This window comes from Malus domestica, chromosome 02 (genome assembly GCF_042453785.1).
Source record: "Malus domestica chromosome 02, GDT2T_hap1".
Taxonomy (NCBI): Eukaryota; Viridiplantae; Streptophyta; class Magnoliopsida; order Rosales; family Rosaceae; genus Malus; species Malus domestica.
Window position 1 is genome coordinate 724,656 of NC_091662.1, and position 17,242 is coordinate 741,897.

At 39.0% G+C, this 17,242-nt stretch overlaps 4 protein-coding genes and 1 pseudogene across 5 annotated transcripts; 2 read left to right on the plus strand and 3 right to left on the minus strand.

The window, feature by feature from the left end:
- Positions 1–3,497: 3,497 nt before the first annotated feature.
- On the minus strand, positions 3,498–6,082 carry LOC103417955 (small ribosomal subunit protein eS12-like). The gene is made up of 5 exons (XM_008356112.4): positions 5,961–6,082; positions 5,493–5,527; positions 4,547–4,847; positions 4,029–4,094; positions 3,498–3,785 (listed from the first exon to the last, which is right to left on the minus strand). The coding sequence occupies exons 2-5, from the start codon at positions 5,498–5,500 to the stop codon at positions 3,726–3,728; spliced, it is 435 nt and encodes a 144-aa protein (XP_008354334.1). The 5' UTR covers positions 5,501–5,527; positions 5,961–6,082; the 3' UTR covers positions 3,498–3,725.
- A 787-nt stretch (positions 6,083–6,869) lies between these two features.
- Positions 6,870–9,114, minus strand: LOC103417956 (small ribosomal subunit protein eS12-like). 2 transcript variants are annotated; one of them, XM_070805095.1, is made up of 5 exons: positions 8,994–9,114; positions 8,393–8,651; positions 7,545–8,303; positions 7,341–7,406; positions 6,870–7,087 (listed from the first exon to the last, which is right to left on the minus strand). In XM_070805095.1, exons 3-5 carry the CDS (start codon positions 7,779–7,781, stop codon positions 7,028–7,030), a joined length of 363 nt encoding a protein of 120 aa, XP_070661196.1. In that variant the 5' UTR covers positions 7,782–8,303; positions 8,393–8,651; positions 8,994–9,114; the 3' UTR covers positions 6,870–7,027. The 2 variants fall into 2 exon arrangements, with proteins under 2 accessions (XP_070661196.1, XP_008354335.2); XM_008356113.3 differs by having other exon boundaries at positions 7,545–7,845; positions 8,616–8,651; positions 8,994–9,091.
- Positions 9,115–9,318: 204 nt separating this feature from the next.
- LOC103447069 (uncharacterized) lies at positions 9,319–10,652 on the plus strand. The gene has a single exon (XM_008386245.4). The coding sequence runs from the start codon at positions 9,319–9,321 to the stop codon at positions 10,462–10,464; it is 1,146 nt and encodes a 381-aa protein (XP_008384467.2). The 3' UTR covers positions 10,465–10,652.
- A 1,935-nt stretch (positions 10,653–12,587) lies between these two features.
- On the plus strand, positions 12,588–14,054 carry LOC139192165 (probable CCR4-associated factor 1 homolog 7). The gene is made up of 2 exons (XM_070813651.1): positions 12,588–12,975; positions 13,116–14,054. Exon 2 carries the CDS (start codon positions 13,121–13,123, stop codon positions 14,006–14,008), a length of 888 nt encoding a protein of 295 aa, XP_070669752.1. The 5' UTR covers positions 12,588–12,975; positions 13,116–13,120; the 3' UTR covers positions 14,009–14,054.
- Positions 14,055–14,666: 612 nt separating this feature from the next.
- LOC103447099 (mediator of RNA polymerase II transcription subunit 22b-like) lies at positions 14,667–16,349 on the minus strand (annotated as a pseudogene).
- Between the last annotated feature and the right edge of the window lie 893 nt (positions 16,350–17,242).

Consider the following 17,242-nt stretch of genomic DNA (forward strand, 5'->3'; position numbering starts at 1 on the left):
TATCAGCTAAAACATGAAAACTGGAGAAAAGTTGAGCCATTATTTTTCTTCTAGCTAAATCTAGAACAAATTAAAAAAAAAATTTAATATTTGTGTAATGAGATTAGTTCTAAATGGCCGCATTATATATAACTAATCTAGTGATTAAAACATATACTTGTAAGATGTTACGGGTATTACGGAGGGATTAGCTTGGATTTAGTAGATAAAACCAACTACCAGTTATTAAGGAGGATCGATAATCACAATGCTAATTTTGTCCTCCGAGAGAGAGGGCTGCTTGACATTGCATTGGCAAATTTGGCATCATCAATGGTTCTTGCATGTTGTCAACGTGTTCCACAATTGGGATCATCTCTCCCTCGAATCTTTTTGCAGACTCCTCCTGCAAAAGTATAGCTACATGTGTACGCAACGTCTTATTGTTTGAAGTATGCATGGGATCTTAATTATATATGTACAAATTAATTAATCAATCTAACAACATTAACCCGCGGTCGAGTCTAATTCTTCATAGATAAAATAGAATAACGAGTTTAATAAGAATCTGCAAGGGGCTTTTAGGCCATCTCCAACCGATGGCTGGCCAGAGGGCTCGTTTTAGCCCTCTGGCCCTCCAAGATTCTCCAAGATATTAATATTTTAATGAACAGTACAGGGCCATATTTGCCTCCGTTTCCAACCGAGGGCCAAAGGGCCATAGGGCCAAACATAATTTATTATTTAAAAACTACAACTTAATTTTATTTAAAAATCATGTTGGTTAGTGTTGTATAATTTTTATGTCGGTTAATGTTATTTAATGTTGTTTCATATTGTTTAATGTTGTTTCATGTTACTTAATTTAATTTAATGTTGTATAATGGCTTAGGAAGTTATAGGAAAAAAATAGAATTTAAAAAAAATATGAAACAAATTTTGTGAAATAGAAGTTATAGGAAAAAATGGAATTTAAAAAAAAAATATGAAATTTTTTTTGTAAAATAGAAGTTATATGAAAAAAAAATATGAACCAAATTTTGTAAAATATAAGTTATAGGAAAAAAATTGAATTAAAAAAAATTGAAACAAATTTTGTAAAATAGAAGTTATAGGAAGTTATAGAAAAAAAAAGAAAAAAAAAAGGTTTAAATTCATAAAAAAAAAAGGTTTAAATTCATAAAAAAAAAAAAAGGATTTACAACGGCTAGTGGCGCTAGCCGTTGGAAGTTTGAATTCAAAATGTTATTTCTGTCGGTTGTAACCGACAGAAATAATATAATATATATTATTTATGTCGGTTATAACCGACAGAAATAAGAAACATTAAAAAAAAAATAGCCAGCCAGCCAGCCCTCCAGCCCTCCAGCCCTCTCCGATCCCGTGGGGCCCTCCCAGATTCCCGAGCCCTCTGGCCTAGCCCTCGGTTGGAGACGGTTTTAGGGCTATTTTCGGCCCTCTGGCCCTCTGGACCCTTCGGTTGGAGATGGCCTTAGGACCAGTGCTTTAAGTCCGTGAATCAATGGTTTGATTCTCACTCTCTTACTATCACTTGTGTAAAGTAAATGAGTAAATAAGCTCGGTCACATCATTTTTGGCAAATACATTCGCAGCTAACAACTAAAAGATGACATTGCAAATATATTGTTCTCAAATTGACGTATACACAGATGACATTGGAAAAATAGCTTGACAGACGTAAAGCCTAGAAACAACAATTCAAGTTTTGCAAATTTAGGCCCCAAATTCCAAATTCTATCGTTTATTAGGCCAAAACTGCGTTGTAAGTTTTGCACATTATTAAGCAACAAAACTCAAGTTTTAAGCTATAAGCTCCAAATCCATCATTTACTAGGTCAAAACTCCGCGGTAAGTTTTGAGGGTATTTTCTAATTTTGTTATCAATTAGGGTGGTTGTCTTCATATTATCCAATTAATAACCTTTGACATTTTTCTATGTTTCCTGATAGATTCCATATTTTCATACGTATTTGGTTATCGTTTGATATCTTTTATCCGTATTATATTATGAGTGAAAAACCTAACAAAATATGTGCTCCTTTACTGATAGCAACCTCTCACATCCAAAGTTTATCCCATTATCTTTTCTTTATGGGGGTCTCATTCACTGCTCATTTGCAGTTGGCTAGGGTTTCTTATTGGACGTAACAACCAGTGGTGGTGACTCCGGAAACGAATGGGTTTGTCAGAAAGCATGGCAGAAACCGAAACGTTTGTTTTTTTTTTCAGTTATATCCCCAACTCCAAGACCCAAGTGGTTTAGTTTTAGGCCACACTTTCGTTATTGGTTTGGTTGTGGCAACTTGCAAAAAGCGAAACCCCTTTTCTTTTTCCATTGGATATGTAAAAGTTTCTGCACCATGTTTGAAGGGATAGGCTTATGGAATTGGGATCCTCTCAGAACTTCTGTGTCCCCATTGGATATGTAAAAGTTTCTACACCATCTTTGAAGGGATAGGCTTATGGAAGGCTTATGGAGCTGGGATCCTCTTCGAACTTCTGTGTCCGGAGCAGACGAATCTAGAGATCTAGATAACTCATTTTAAAACTTACAACCCTCATTAGCTTATGCCATTGACCCACTTCACACAAACCAACAGTCTGGATCTCTCTCTCAAACTTCAACAGCCCAAATATCCAAATCCTTAGGCTCTGAACACAAAGATCCAGAGAGAATCTCAATAAGGGGTTATTGTCATTCAATTTTTCATTTATGAGCTTATGGGTATGTTTGGAAGTGTCGGGTGCTTCTCCAAAACATTGCTATTTTATGAAACACTTCAATTTTTAAGGAAAATTTTGTTCTAACAAACGTGTTTAAGCAAAAACCGCTTGTTAAGAATTATTTAAAAACTTTTCAAGGCAACAGTGTTGACTTAAAAAAAAGCTAGTGAACGATTTTTCACAAACGAATTAGTCATAAAAGAATCTTATTTCTTCTTATTTTATGTTATCCTATTGAAACAGTTAGAAAGGATAAGTTTGCTTAACGTGCATAAACCTTCTACCTTCCAAGTCACTGTTTTTTTTCATTTCTTCCTTTGACATACATTGAATATAAGAAGTTTTAACGAAACACTCCCGATATTGTTCACTTTTAACGCAAAACTGTATTTTTACCTTTTTCTGATATTATTCACTACACCTTTATTTATCATTTTTCATTAAAACTAGAGTTTTTTTTGAACTTTTCGTTAGGAATGATGAGTCCTACCCAGAGTCTATGGAGATAATGGCTGAACCTTGAATGCAAATGTGGTTCACACACGGGCATCAGGCATGCCTGAGAGCCACTAGTCTGACCACTCCAGGATATAACATTACCTTTTATGGACCACTACTCAATTGGGATGGGGAAGAAAAAAACCATCAAGATAACAAACCTGAGGCTGATGAGCTTCAAATTCTATATGGTCCACAAAAGAAACGCCGTGTTATAGCATAAAACGGCAGCCAAGATTTGCTTACAACCTCAACATCAACAATACAATCAAGCATGTCAAATCGACGATAATTTTTCATTTGAAGTGAAAAACAGTTACAAAATTGTAAAACTCCTTCGGGCGATACTCAAGTCACTACTTAAATAACATGCTCGAATCAAAATCTTATAACAAAGCCACAGTAATATAAGATTGGGACATACCACTGACATCATAACCAGATATTAAAGAGGTCTTAAGGACATCTAGGGAACATCGGCCCGAAAGCAGAACTTTTATAATTTAATGGGACTTGAGGTGCTCTTGAACAACATGGAGGCCTTCTGATTCTTCACCGAAATCCTGAAAAACGAAATGCAACAAGGCAAGTGAACAAACAGCATGGGAGGAATAATTAAATTTGGCAAGTGCTAAGAGCAAGTCCGGTAAATAAGTACAAAGATTCCCTAAGAGTGTGTACTAGTACAGTTATGTAGTTTAAGAAAGTCCCAGAAATGTAGTTATAAATTTATTTTTGGGACAGCTTCAATATATAACACCGGAAATGCAGTAAATCTCATGCACTCAACCGACTGTTCTCAATACCTTCACAACAACACAGGAGCAACCGACAACCTTTCTTGCCTTTCCTTCTGAATCAATCTTGCAAAGCTGTGAGCAGACAGTATAGAATTAACAACGGGTTCAGAAAGATCCATAAACATGGGCAACAAGACAAAAATTAATATGCTGAACGGAAAATGGAAACAATGAAATAGGGCTTGAACATTAGAAACCATTTAAAGACCTTCCCATGATTGAATATTATAAAACATTGAATACTAGAAAAATCCAGTTGCCCCGCCCACAATGGAAGTCATCAGATCATAAGCAAATTGACAGAGACATTTTAGTTAATTGGGATGTACAACCACTCCAAAGTATTGCTACAAAGTGAGGATAATTGTGGAACAATTGAAAAATATTGGGAAAAGCAACAAACTGGGGCGAAAGATAGGTGAAAATATCGGAGCAAACTAAAATGACAAACAAATGATAATAAATACTTTGATGAAAAAACAAAAACTAACGAAATTTCTATATTTCAATTGATTTTTACTTACACCGGCCCATTCTCCAAGAGTTTTAGCACTAGGAATTGACATCAGTTTAACATTATGGTCTGCACATAGTGCCTTGACCAGCTTAACATAATCAGCCTGGTCACAGTCCTCAGCTACAACGCAGAGCTGTGCAGCATGCTTCTCAATGACCTTTGCACCCTCGTGGAGTCCACGAGTGAGCCCCCCATGAGCTAATGACTTCCTCAACACAAGTTGCAAGGCTGTCAAAAGGTCCATTGGTTCACCTAGAGCTGCAGGAACTGCAACAGGCTCAGCAACAGGAACAGCAACTTCTTCATCTCTGTACAACCAATATATTGAAGGAACATTAGACATACCGAACCGAATATATATAAAGGATGTCATAACTGAGAAAAAAAATGCCTACGATAGACTGCAATATGCAAGCACTATCCAGCCAGTAAAGTCCTAGTTTAAAGGATCAATGAAGAAATCAGGATTCGAGAGTGCAACCTCAATTCCTAAGGTGACTAGCAAAGAAAAAAGACTAAGTACAGCTTACAAAAGCTTCTTATATTTCTTTCATGGGGCAACATACAACATTAAATGGAGAACACTTGTATCGGAAACACACAAGCTAAAACACAACTAAAACAAGCCTTCACTCACTCACCCATGACATGCACCCAAAGTCGAAACCAAATGGCCCCTACAGGCAAATAACTACAACACAGAAGTTCCCCCGGAAATCTGAGATTCTGGACTCCTGACCCCCCACTGCTCTCCTCAAATTAAACTAATAACGCGTCCCATCATTACGATATGTAGTAAACCGGTGAAAACACTTCATCGGTATAAAACATAAATTTAAACTACTGCTCAGGACAACCAATCAGGATCACCCATCGTTCTCTAAAACTATTTGCATTTCTTATATAACAAATATTCCATAAGTAGAGAATCAGAAAACAAAATGTCCACATACCCTGACATGTTTCGGGTCGGTTGAAACGAAAAGCCCTGATGACATGAGAAAACAGATGATAAATCAGCCAGATTAAATAAAATTCAGTGAGAGATACAACAATTACAAGACTTCCAAGCTCAAATACTGAAATCTAAACAAGCATAGAGCAATAAAACCTGCCAATAAAATCATAACCCTTCAAACTTGCCAAGGAAATTGGTGCTGCTACGTTTAGTGTCCAAATGCTCGGACATAGAGATTGTAACTTCCAATTTCCCCAGAAATTTTATAGATTTCGTGAAAAAACAAAGAAATCAAATCTCATTCGAATAAATATCAGATTTTTGATAATCTTTAAACCCTAATCATCTTTTTTTATTCTTTCAATTTTCGGTTAAAATTCCCAGGCTTTCACACACAATTCTTAACCAAGATATAATTGTAAAGTTTAAATCAGAAGAAAATGCAACTGAACGCAGCGCTGACCTCGACGGTGGTTGTGAGGTGAAGATCGAAATCCTGAAAGCGGCACCACTGTATCCTGCGGGAGAAGGCTAATGAGGCAGGAGCCGAGCTTATAACTCACATGGAATCTGCATAAACCCTAAAACACTTAACCCAATTACTATAATACCCTTGGGCTTTAATAATTTATTTGCTTTTGTTGTGTCACAATGTCGGGCCCAAGCCCAAGATTAATCACGTTCCTATAAATTTTGATGCTTTGCTTCTTTTTGTTATTACTACGTTTTAATGATATTTTTCTTAATTCACAAGTGAGAATTCTAACATTTTCACTCAATGAGTTCGATAGCAAACTTTTTAATAATAGCCCATTACATTTGGAGATCCGGCCGCCCATTAGCGCAACTGGGTCGACTAGTATCAAATTTCCATTTTTTTTTCTTTTATAAATACGAGATTGGAGAAAATTGGACTCAAATCCCCGATTTCTACTAAACCAATACTTAAAAGATAAACTACGTTTCCCATTACTGTTTTTTTTTTTTTTTTTTTTTTTGAATAAACGATACTTTTGCACTAAAGGGGTAGGACAGTAGACTAAGACTCAATAATAATGTGATTCATATTTGCCTTTAGCGAGAATCGAACCTATGACATCTCACTTACAAGTAAAACTTCAAAACAAAGAAATGATTTGGATCGGTTGGGTTGGTTTCGATCATTTCATGTAAGCATGTTTCACCGTCGATCAAAACCAACCCAACCGAACCAAATCTCCCGGTACTGTTCACTTTAACGAAAAACCACATTTTCACATTAAAAAATCAATCTTGGTACTATTTCCTTTACCCTTTATTTTGTCATTATCATAAAAATTTAAAATTTTCAAGTTATTTTCATTAGTTTTCTTTAATAAAAACGCAGATCAAATAAAGAAACGACACAGAAAATTTCTTCAATTCCGGACAGAGAGGTAAAGACGGACAAAACATCATATGTTTCGATAATCTGAAAGGAAAGTTACTCAATTCCACTTCTACCTAAAGAACATCATACCCAAATCGAAATGGGGCAAACTGTTTTCTAATTTAATGGGACTTAATGTGCTCCTGAACAACATGAAGGCCTTCCGATTCTTCGCCAAAATCCTGCGAAACAAAACGCAATTAAGTAAACAAACAGAATACAAGGAATAATCAAATTTGGTGGTGCCATAAGAACGTATGGTATAGAAATACAAATTTTCGAAAATCTCGAAAAAATGCAGTTATGTAGTTAGTGGAACACCAAATTTTCGGATGGATGTTTTTCTACCAGATGCAAGATATTTCGGAGATTTAGCTTCAAGACATAACACCGGAAATGTAGTAATGTATGCACTCGAATGAATGTTATATATACCTTCACAACGACGCACGAGCAACCAACCACCTTTCTTGCCTTTCCTTCTGAATCAATCTTGCAAAGCTGCGTGGAGACGGTATAAAAATATCAATAAGTTGAAGAAAAAATACAAACAAACTAAATGTTTAACACATGGAAATAGTTACTTTGCGTTAAGAGCTAAAACTAACAAAACTTCTATGTCAATTGATTTTCACTTACACCGGCCCATTCTCCAAGAGTTTTAGCACTAGGAATTGACATCAGTTTAACGTTATGGTCAGCACATAGAGCCTTGACAAGCTTAACGTAATCAGCCTGGTCACAGTCCTCAGCTACAACACAGAGCTGTGCAGCGTGCTTCTCGATGACCTTTGCACCTTCATGGAGTCCACGTGTGAGCCCACCATGAGCCAATGACTTCCTCAGCACAAGTTGCAGTGCGGTCAGAAGGTCCATGGGTTCGCCTAGAGCTGCAGCAGCAGCAACAGGTTCGGCAGCTGGAACAACCACCTCTTCTTCTCTGTACAATCAATAAAATGAAGTAATATTAAACACGCTGCCATACCACACATGACACACCAACATATATCAAGTATATCAAACTGAGAAATAAAGAACGCGTATGATAGACTGCCATATCCCACTATCGGACTGTCCAGTAAGTGAAAACAAGTATGGAGTAGAAACACAAAATCTAAAACATACAACTGAATTAAGCCTTCACACGCTCATCCATGACATTCCCACAGTCGAAACCAAAAGGCTGCTATAGACATTAACTAGAATTCAGAAGTTCGCTACGGATTCTGAAAATTTGGATTCCTAATCCAACAGCTCTCACATAACTAGACTAATATCGTGTCCTCTTGCTTTAATCAAATCGGCAAAAGGAGGTTCACCAGTACAATAGATAAACCTACACTAATGCTTGGGCCAAGCAATCGGGAACAAGCTTTGATCTCTAACAACCTTTGCATCCTACATTTTAACAAAAGGAAACTAATGAAAAGGCTTGAAAACTTTGAGTTTTAATGGTAAGGACAAAATAAAGGTAATATGAATAGAACCAGGATTGACGTTTTAGTGTAAAAATGTGGTTTTTTATTAAAATGAACAGTACTGGAGTTTTTCGTTAAAGTTTTCAATAATAAATTTACGCTAGTGCTCAGGACAAGCAATCGGAAACAAACTTTGATCTCTAAAAGTATTTGCATCCTCCATTATAGCATACATTCGATATTTACAGCGAAAAACAAGTACAGAGAATTGGAAATACAAATGACTACATACCCTGACATTTTTTGGGGCCGATAGAAATTACAAACCCTGGTAACACGAAATCAACAAAAGCGATGTCAGCCGGATAAAATATTTCAGTAAAATATACAATTACCAAACCTACAAGCTCTGTCACTGAAATCTATACAAATCTTACAACAATGCCAGTAAAAACCTGCAAAACAATATCACAAACCCTAAGATATGAAAATGTTACTTCGAATTGGGGGATAAATTTGTTGCTTTCGTGAAAAAGCACAGAACTCAAATTGCCCATCAGGGGATTTTCAGATCTCAAATTTTAGGGATTTTCAGATTGTAGGGATTTTAGGGATTTCCATTCACTTAGGGATGAAATGTGATCGGAAACATAGAGAGATAAACACTAACCTTGATAATGGAGGTGGCGGAGACGCACAGCTGCGAGGGAGGCGGCAAGACAAGTGAATGGAAGACGACGGCGAGCGTTCAAAGTTCGGAGCTTTATATCGAAAGAACCCTAAAACCCCTACCCTGAAGTTACTATTCTACCCCTCATTTGAGGACTTCATCACCGACTTCACGATCCTCCGATCTCTCTCATTCCAAATCCAAACTTATAAATCCCCAAATTCGACAGGTTTGTCTCCCCATTCCTGTAATTTTCCCTCCGAAATCTTCAATCTTGAAACCCTAATTTCCCAATCCGCAAATCACTTTCACCAGCAAGGTCACGATGCATCCCAAATTTCAAAATTTCCAAATCTTCCTCCAATCTCCCGATCTGCAAATACCAACCCAAACCCTAACCCTATCCCCAATTCAGACCCCAACACTCCGCCACCTCAAGCTCTCAATTTTCTCCCATGCCCTGCCATCGCTTTACTTCACCCTCAATGGTAAGCCCCTAAACGACTCCACTCCGCTTCTCGATTCTCAAATTACCCCGCTTTCTACTCTAATTTTACGGATTAGAGCTCTTGGAGGCGGCGGCGATGGCGGCGCGACGGGGGCAGAGTCTCGCGACTGCTATCTCAAAATGTACGCGGAGAAGAAGCCTGATAAGGTCGACCCGAACGAGCAGAGGCTTTCGAAGTGGCTCAATTGCGCGCTGTCGAACGAGCCATTGAAGGAGCCGTGCGTGATGGATTTTCTGGGGAATGTTTTTAACAAGGAGGCTCTTGTGGAGGCGTTGCTGGGGAAGAAGGTGCCCAAGGCGTTTGGGCATATAAAGGGGTTGAAGGACATGATCAGTATTCATCTTACCCCAATTACCGGGGCTGAATTCAATCGCCAATCGGTTGCCGGGCCGCGGTTTCAGTGCCCCATTACCGGGGTCGAGTTCAATGGTAAGTGTAAGTTTGTGGGATTAAAAACTTGCGGGCATGTGTTGAGTTCAAAGGCTATGAAGGAGATAAAGTCGTCGACTTGCCTTGTTTGTCATGTGGGATGTTCGGAGGCGGATAAGATTGTGATTAATGGGAATGAAGAGGAAGTTGCGGAGTTGAGGGAGAGGATGGAGGCCGAGAAGGCGAAAGGGAGAGTGAAGAAGGTGAAGAAGACCAAAAACGGGGATTCTGGTGTGAATGGAGAGGAAGAAGGTGTGGGTTTGGAGGCCTCCCGGTTGAGTGGTACCAAGCATGGCATTGATGCTAAGGCTGTGCAGAAGGCTTCGGCAAAGGTAGAGGTAAATGGGAAGGGTGTGAATGGTGGGGCTAATGTGAAGGATGCAAGTAATGGTGGGGCGAAGAGGTTCAAGGCGGTGGATATGGCCCCTGCTAATGCTACTAAGGAAGTATATGCGTCCATCTTCACGTCGTCAAGGAAGAAGGACTTCAAGGAAACATATTCTTGCAGATCTCTCCCACTCGGTAGAAACTGATTGATGGTAAGGTCTAAGAGAAAGGAATACTGTCTTATTTGTAATGTGAACAAACATATCATTATGAAGACACTTAGACTTGTTATACACTCTCGTTTGGTATCTTGTTACTTGATAGCGAACATTATTTCCTTGTTGTACAATAACGTTTGTGAAAATGGTAATGGTTCAAATTTTACAGATGCTAATATCAAGGTCCATACGTCACATTATTACTTTTCGGAACCTTTGTTCTTATATTGGTAGGATTCCGATATTGGTAGGATCGTGCTATGCTTTTGTTATTCCTGTAGCTGTAGTATGTAAAGATTTGTATGTTCAAATAGTGTGATCTACCTGAACCCAAATTGTGTTCTGTTTTGGAACCGAAGCATTTAGAAATTGAAGAGTTCCTGAGCTGTTCCTGTAAGATCCCACATTGCCGAGGGGAGTGATCCTTATATGTATATTCTCATCCCTACCTAGCACGAGGCATTTTGGGAGCTCACTGGCTTTTGGTTCCATCGGAACTCCGAAGTTAAGCGAGTTTGCGCAAGATCAATCCCATGATGGGACTTGCGCAAGATCAATCCCATGATGGGTGACCCACTGGGAAGTTGCTCGTGAGTTCTTAGAAACAAAAACCGTGAGGGCGTGATCGGGCCCAAAGCGGACAATATCGTGCTACGGTGGTGGAGCGGGTCCGGAATGTGGTGGACCCCGGGCCGGGATGTGACAGTTCCACGCTGCACCACTTTGCGCCCTTGCTTCCCATGGTAAATGCAATCAATTGTTGGCCATTTGGGCTGATGGAACTTGGGAGGAGCCTGGAATGAAGTTCATTATAGTGTCTCAGCTGCAAAACTTATAGCGGTCTGTCTTCCGCACTGAGTGAACATTCTTTGGCTTGTTAATAACAACTCTTTTTAGTGACCCCTGAGAAGAAAGTAACACGAGGGCCGACCTTCTGGTTTAGTTTGCAGAGGATAAAAGTATCAGTTCTTCCTTAGACAGGGTGAGGTTTTACTTGAGATTGTGAGCATGTCAGCCAAGTGTTTATCTTTTGTTGCCAAATTTTCGTTTCAGATGAGGAGAAAATCTGCGAATTTCAATTACTAATGATTAATGAAATAGTCTGTTATTCTATTTGGCTTTTCAAAACACAGAACAAAAAGAAAGGTCGGTCTATCGGCCTTTCAATCACCATCTCAGAACCAAATTTTCTTCCCCATCCACGGATTAGATGCCATTGACTGCAGGTTACATGCTCAGATTTTCATAGAAAGCGATAATTTTTACCTCGTTAGAATTTAATGCCGTCTTCAATTTTGGGCTAAATTTTTTTAAATTTTATTCCGAACTACATATACTTTTAATTTGTGCCGATGTCCCTTGACTTTAGTTTACTCGTGTGCAATAGTACAAGTTACTACTAAAATTGGAAAAAAAGTTAACGGCCTGAAAGACATGGAAACGAATTGAGAGGTTAATGGGACTCGAGTAGAACCTACACCACGAGCTTTCTTGGTCCCTCGGCACGGTTGAGATTCCAGAGTGCATCACGAGCACAAACAAAGGGCGCGATTGAGCATCTCATCGGAGGGAAAGTGAAATAAGGTCCACAATTCATGGGACATTGTTGCAAAGGGGCGATTGAGCATCTCACCGGAGGGCAAAGTAAAACGAGGTCCGCAACTCACAGGACATTGTTAAAAGGTGAAAAGAAAAATAGAAAACTAATGAAAGGTTTGAATTTTAATAATAAAGATAAAATAAAGAGATTTGGATTCTCATAAGATCCTGGATCCTAAGGATCAACATACATGGATCATTGATAAAAAATCATGCGGTCTCAATTAAAAGTTTTTCATATTTTTAAAGTAAAACAGTCTCATTTTGCGTGAAAAATATAAAAAATGAAAAAATTACGGCCGCACGATTTTTGATCAACAATCCACGTGCATTGATCCCTAGGACCCTAGGATTCCTAGTGATGGGATCCGGCGAGGATCCAAATTCAAAATAAAGGGTAAAATAAATAGTATTATGATTGATATTTTAGTATAAAAATATGATTTTTTGTTAAAATAAACAATACTGTTTTTTTGTTAAAATAAATTGTACCAGAAATTTTTCGTCCGAAAGAAAAAAGGCTCCGAGAAATGTTGTGTATTTAAGAACCCACCTCCCGAGGGATTACTGGTTCATCGTCACCAACCTCACTAGCTATTCCTTGCTGTTACAATGTGAGCAAGGGAGGCTTACAGCGATTTCTCTCACCTCACCAAAACGACTTTAAAAACAAAACCATTTTATTTTTAGCTTTCCATTCCCTTTTTCTATAAAATAACCATCTCCCTTTTCCATCAAAACCCTCGTTTTTTCTCCCCCAAAACCCCCTAATTTTCCCGAGAAAATAATCGATTTCTCGGAGAAAATCCCCCCCCCCTCCATCTTGTTGCCCGCCCGTCCCGACCCGTCATTTCTCAATCCGAAAACGAGAAGAGAATTCCGGAGTCGTTGATTCTTGAGGTGAGTTATCGTACCTTTGATTTCTGGTATGATTTCTAGGTTTTGGATGATTGGATACATGGGTTTTGATAAAGTATGAATTTTGAGATGTGGGTTGTTCTTGTGTCCTGATATGGGTTGTGGGTTTCTTGGTTTTGCAGATTCTATGGTTTTTGCTCTTTTGGGTCTTGTTATTTGCTTCAATTTGTGTTGTTATTGCCCGAAGAAAATGTCTAGTTTTCCGAATAGAGATTCGATTCACATTAGGGAAGTTTGGAGCGATAATCTTGAGGAGGAGTTTAAATTGATTCGCAAAGTTGTAGAGGAATACCGATATGTAGCAATGGACACAGAGTTTCCCGGTATTGTTTTGAGGCCTGTAGGGACTTTCAAGGACAGTTATGATTATCACTATCAAACCCTTAAGGCCAATGTGGACCTCTTGAAGTTGATACAGTTGGGTCTCACATTTTCTGATGAGAAAGGGAACCTTCCGACCTGTGGAACCGACAAGCACTGTGTGTGGCAATTCAATTTCCGCGACTTCAACCCCAACGAGGATGTGTATGCTAGTGACTCGATAGAGTTACTGTCCCAGAGCGGTATGGATTTTGTGAAGAACAATGAGAAGGGTGTTGATGCTAGTAAGTTCACCGAGCTACTAATGACATCCGGAGTTGTGCTGTCTGATAATGTGGTTTGGGTGACATTCCATAGTGGGTATGATTTTGGGTACTTGCTCAAGCTGCTTACAGGCCAAAGCCTCCCGAACACGCAGGCGGGGTTCTTTAAAATGATCAAGATGTATTTTCCTACAGTTTATGATATCAAGCATCTGATGAGGTTCTGCAACAGCCTTCATGGTGGGTTGAACAAACTCGCGGAGCTGTTAGATGTTGAGAGAATTGGCATCTCCCACCAAGCTGGTTCGGATAGTTTGCTAACATGCAGTACGTTCATGAAACTGAAAGAGACCTACTTTGATGGGTCTCCTGACAAATATGCTGGTGTTTTATATGGTCTTGGTGTTGAGAATGGACCTAGTTCTCCTTGAAAAGAAAAAGTAATATCAATAAAAATAAAAAAGATTTGGTAGACTACATCTCGGTGCCTGTTTCTATCTCTTTCCATGCTCATCTTTTATCGTTTTACTTCTTCTTCCTCTTCAAGATGTTCATTGCCGTGCGTAGGTTTGCACATTATGCCTCTGTTTTCCTCAATATCTTCCCTTCAACTCTACAATCCCTTTTTGTGTGATGAAAACGAAGACGATTGGTACTTTTAGTGCTCATGAACCTTGTTTTCGCGACTCTTTTCCCCTTTCTTTCGAGTTGTTTTTAAGAATCAGATGAAGCCCTGCACTATTATGTTCTGTGGTTTCTGCAATTCGCTTCATGGGTCTCTTGCAACCTCAAAACATGAGATTCTTTCAGGTCATTTGATTTTCCTTGACCAGAACAGGCGAGCGTCCGGCGGTATGCTCGCCTAGTACTTGTGTGAGACATCTCTCTTAGAACTCTATACACAGAGCTGGTTGCCTTGTTTTGTGTTTATGATTTCGTCGAAGCGTTGTATGTTACAGTTCCACACATCACCTTGGTCCGTTATGTTTTTTGCACGGATTGTTTGTCCGGGTCAGAAAACGTATTATATCTCCGGTCGGAGAACATATATTAGACAGAACTTGTATTGTTAGGTCTAAGAGCACACAGTTCAGAGAGAAGACTTTAAGGTTGTTTGAAAACATTAAACAAAATACCAATGGTCTTAATCAAGTAAAAGCATTACACTAGTTTCCACTGTAAATGCCAAGCTCGTGGCTGCACGTTTTGAGCAGTCCTCAGCGGGGAAGAGTAGTAATGGGGTTCGAGCTCCTTCAGGCTACCAGCTGCCTCCTCCCCGATTCTAGCCAACATGCGGGAAGTGTTCTTGGCTTGCTGGTTGAATTCCACAATTCTTTTCTCTACGTGGTCATCGAGGGAGGCAAACCCTGAAAATATTGCCGTCTGTTTCAACTCCGAGACTTAAGTAGAGAATCGGCTGCCTGGACCTGTGGTCATAGATTTATATGTAAACAACCAAAGAACTCAGACAGAAATCAACTGGGAAACATAAACACGTCAAAGACAGAGTCTTGGAAATCAAGTTTGCATTACCCCAGAGTTCAACTGACAAGGCCGGACAGAGTGTAAACCGAATTTCCATCACAAACACGATCCTAACTCATTAACCAAGACGAAGAGCAACCATTCCGTTTGTCAATCTATAAGGAAATTGATTTATAAAACAGAGAATGTGTGTCGAGTTTGTGCTCCGTCATGCTTGAGCGAGCGACCCAAATAAGCATGAAAATGAAACATCTTTCGGGTGGAGAACAACCAAAGAACTCAAAGACAGAAATCGACTGGGAAACATAAACATGTCAAAGACAGAGTCTTGGAAAACAAGCTTGCATTACCCTAAAGTTCGACTGACAAGGCTGGACAAAGTGTAAACCGAATTTCCATCACAAACATGATCCTAACTCATTAACCAAGACGAAGAGCAACCTTTCCATTTGTCAATCTGTAAGGAAATTGATTTATAAAACAAAGAATGTGTGTCGAGTTTGTGCTCCGTCATGCTTGAGTGAGCGACCCAAATAATGAAAATGAAACATCTTTCGGGTGGAGAACAACCGGCGGTTCCCCCATAAGGCCGGTGAACGCAGTTTGTCCTCCCCCTACATGTTCCTATACAGGAATTTATACAATGTTCATTGTGCAGGAATTTATACAATGTTCATTGTGCCGGGAATTAAATTTTCTGGATCCGCCACTTCTGAACAATGAATACATTGAATAGCAGCCGATAGTAAATCGGGTTTAGCATTGCAAACGAAACAACACATTCAGATTCCAAGTTGTAAATTAATCTATGAGCACACGATTAAGAGGTAACTAAAAGTGATTAGCTGAACAATTATGGTAATTGAATTGTAAGCAGAGAGGAAGGGAAGGTAAAGGATTCACCATTCGAGCAGCACGCATCTCCATCATGAAAGCTTCCTGAGAGTTTCTGATAGGAGGATCATTCACCTGCAATTACACACCCCCAAACCAAAATTACAAATTCTTAGAAATTATGATTTCAAAATTCAATTGTGAGAGAGAGAGGGAGACAGATGCACTCTGGAGACGTTGACGAGGTGGCTGAAATTGTCGACGATGTTGGCGATGTCGGTCTCCACTCTCTGCAGCAGTGCCTTCTGCTTCTGAGCTGCCGCCACCGCAGCAGCCGCGGTCGGCCCGCTCCCCGCGCCTCCCAAACCTCCTCCTCCTGATGTTGCACCTCCGCCCTTGTTCATATTCTTCTGAATGCTCATCATGGGTCCCATACGGAAGTGAGTTTTTCACTTCTCATAGGAAAGTTGATTTTTTTTTGTAATTAATTAATTTATTTATTTATTTTTGTAAACTAGGAAAGTTGAATGCTTTGCCATCGAAATTTGGGATTTTTTGGGTTGAAAATGAGAAATTGTTAATTGTGACGAGAATATAAGTGGTACATCACGTGTTTTTATACAAGTGATGAAAAATTTTATTTTTTAATTTATTAACATTTTAGCACACATATTCTACTATTGGTATAGTGACACGTGATGTACCACCTCGTGTTCCAGTTACACTGAAAAATCTCTCGTAAAAAAGACTCCAGATTTTATGTTGTTTAGGAGAAGAGATTTCTCAATGTAATTGAAACACAGGATGGTACATTATATGTCGCTATACCAATGGTGAAATATGTGTAATAAACAGTTAATAACTTAAAAAAATACAATTTCTCATCACTTATATAAAAATACATAATGTATCACTCATGTTCCCGTCACAATAAAAAAGTTCTTTTTTAGGAGAAACAAGAGGCCTGCTTCATATGCCACTTTGTCTTTGTCTCCCCCTTTTTTATTTATGGGAACATGATCCTTGCTGAGGATGGGGACCGGAGCCTGCTAAGCAACCCATCTGAGCCCTTGAAATTTGATCCAACAGCTGTAATTATTATAACTTTTAAAGGCCCCCTATTTATAGCCGTTTGATTAAATTTCAAGGGTCCAGATGGGCTGCTCAACAGGCTCCGGTCCCCATGCTCAAGAGGGGATCCGGTTCCTAATTTATGTACCATAAATGGCAGATATAAGAACTTGATATATAGACACAGTTGCTTCAATCACACTAATACAATCACACAAAAACTCAAAACTGGATGGTCAAGACAAAATTGAAATTACACCATTAAACTGGGGGCA